At 60.9% G+C, this 2547-nt stretch overlaps 1 protein-coding gene across 1 annotated transcript in view; it reads right to left on the bottom strand.

Annotated features, from left to right (window-relative positions):
* Positions 1 to 1056: 1056 nt before the first annotated feature.
* The window catches only part of LOC106817951 (oocyte zinc finger protein XlCOF6-like), a 2560-nt gene continuing 1069 nt past the window's right edge, over positions 1057 to 2547 (bottom strand). The window contains exon 2 of the mRNA XM_014822656.1: positions 1057 to 2229. Coding sequence (XP_014678142.1) covers positions 1665 to 2229 — 565 coding nt within the window. The 3' untranslated portion in view covers positions 1057 to 1664. The remainder of the gene's footprint in view (positions 2230 to 2547) is intronic.

The following is a 2547-nucleotide window of genomic DNA, read 5'->3' as shown; positions in this document are numbered from 1 at the left end:
GAGAGGCGGCGGGCGCTGGACGGCTGCGACGGCTCCTCCGTGGCAGCGCGGGGGTATTAGGCTGCTATGCCCGGTGGGTATATCTGGAGGCGGCGGGCCGGTGGACGGCCCTGCAGGACGGCTCCTCCGTGGACCAGCGGCGGGTGATTAGCTGCTTCATGCGGTGGGTAGCTCTCTGGAGGCGGCGGGCGCTGGACGGCCCTGCGGACGGCTCCTCCGTGGCAGCCGGGGTATAGCTGCTATGCGGTGCGGGTAGCTAATCTGGAGGCGGCGGGCGGTGGACGGACCTGGGACGGTCATCCGTTGGCGGCGGCGGGTATAGCTGCTTATGCGGCGGGGGTAGCTCTCTGGAGGCGGCGGGCGGCCCTGCGACGGCTCCTCCGTGGCGGCGGGCGGTATCAAGCTGCTATGCGCGCGGGTAGCTCTCTGGGAGGGCGGCGGGCGGTTGGACGGCCCTGGACGGCTCCTCCGTGGCGGGCGGCGGCGTATAGCTGCTATGCGGCGGGGTAGCATCTCTGGAGCGGCGGGCGGTGGGACAGCCCTGCGACTGGCTCCTCCGTGGCGGCGGCGGGTATAGCTGCTATGCGGCGGGGGTAGCTCTCTGGAGGCGGCGGGCGGTGGCACGGCCCTGCGACGGCTGCCTCCGTGGCAGCGGGCGGGTATAAGCCTGCCTATGCGGCGGGGTAGCTCTCTGGAGGCGGGGCGGGCGGTGAAAAGGCCCTTACGACGGCTCCTCCGTGGTGGCGGCGCGGTATTAGTTGCTATTGCGGCGGGGTAGCTCTCTGGACCGGCGGCGGGGGTGGAAGGCCCCTCCGAACGGCTCCTCCGTGGCGGCGGCGGGTATAGCTGCTATGCGGCGGGGTAGCTCTCTGGAGGCGGCGGGCGGTGGATGGCCCTGTGACGGCTCCTCCGTGGCGGCGGCGGGTATAGCTGCTATGCGGCGGGGTAGCTCTCTGGAGGCGGCGGGCGGTGGATGGCCCTGTGACGGCTCCTCCGTGGCGGCGGCGGGTATAGCTGCTATGCGGCGGGGTAGCGCTCTGGAGGCGGCGGGCGGTGGATGGCCCTGTGACGGCTCCTCCGTGGCGGCGGCGGGTATAGCTGCTATGCGGCGGGGTAGCTCTCTGGAGGCGGCGGGCGGTGGATGGCCCTGTGACGGCTCCTCCGTGGCGGCGGCGGGTATAGCTGCTATGCGGCGGGGTAGCTCTCTGGAGGCGGCGGGCGGTGGACGGCCCTGCGCCGGCTCCTCCGTGGCGGCGGGCGGTGGAAGGCCCTGCGACGGCTCCTCCGTGGCGGCGGCAGCTCCCTGCTATGCGGTGCGGCGGCGGCGGCTATGTAGCAGCGGCCGTATCGGCTGCTCTGTGGGGTGGAGTTCCGTCGGTGGTTCACAGAATCTGCACTCTCCTGCAAATTCGCAAAATGGCGGCCAGTAACGATGTGGCGGCTTCGTTTTCTCGCTGACAGTGGATTGGCCAGCCGCTATCCAGATAGTATACAGAGATCAGTAATGTCATTTATATACGTCACAATACTGTACTATGAGCTACGAAGGATGGCAGCGCGATATCATGGCACACAGTAAGATTGTTTTAGACGATGTGATACTGTCATGCTATACGATTTGATGCAGTCCTGGTTTATGTATTTGCCCTGCATAGATGCGTGTATCACGCGCTCGGTTTTGAATGAGTGCGCCGGTGTCTACTCAGTGAACTGCAGGCAGTAAACTTGCATCCACACTTGTCACACGCAAACGGCCTCTCTCCCGTGTGAGTGCGCATGTGTGACTTAAGCATCTCGGACGTAGAACACTTATATTCACATCTCTCACATGCAAACGGCTTCTCTCCCGTGTGAGTGAGAATGTGTGTCTTGAGATTATGGAGACTCGTATATCTGTGTTCACATATATCGCACGCATACCGCCTCTCTCCCGTGTGAGTGAGAATGTGTCTCTCGAGATTACCAGACATAGAACACATATATTCACATCTCTCACATGCAAACGGTTTCTCTCCCGTGTGAGTGCGCATGTGTGTCTTGAGAATACTGAGGGTAGTATATCTGTGTTCACATATATCGCATGCATACGGCCTCTCTCCCGTGTGAGTGCGCATGTGTCTCTTGAGAATACTGAGGGTAGTATATCTGTGTTCACATATATCGCATGCATACGGCCTCTCTCCCGTGTGAGTGCGCATGTGTCTCTTGAGAATACTGAGGGTAGTATATCTGTGTTCACATATATCGCACGCATATGGCCTCTCTCCCGTGTGAGTGCGCATGTGTCTCTTGAGAATACTGAGGGTAGTATATCTGTGTTCACATATATCGCACGCATATGGCCTCTCTCCCGTGTGAGTGCGCATGTGTCTCTTGAGAATACCAGACATAGAACACATATATTCACATCTCTCACATGCAAACGGTTTCTCTCCCGTGTGAGTGCGCATGTGTGTCTTGAGATGACAGAGGCTCGTATATCCATGTTCACATATATCGCATGCAAACGGTTTCTCTCCCGTGTGAGTGCGCATGTGTCTCTTGAGA

This window comes from Priapulus caudatus, unplaced genomic scaffold (assembly GCF_000485595.1).
Source record: "Priapulus caudatus unplaced genomic scaffold, Priapulus_caudatus-5.0.1 Scaffold1944, whole genome shotgun sequence".
Taxonomy (NCBI): Eukaryota; Metazoa; Priapulida; class Priapulimorpha; order Priapulimorphida; family Priapulidae; genus Priapulus; species Priapulus caudatus.
This window is presented reverse-complemented; position numbering and strand designations above follow the sequence as displayed.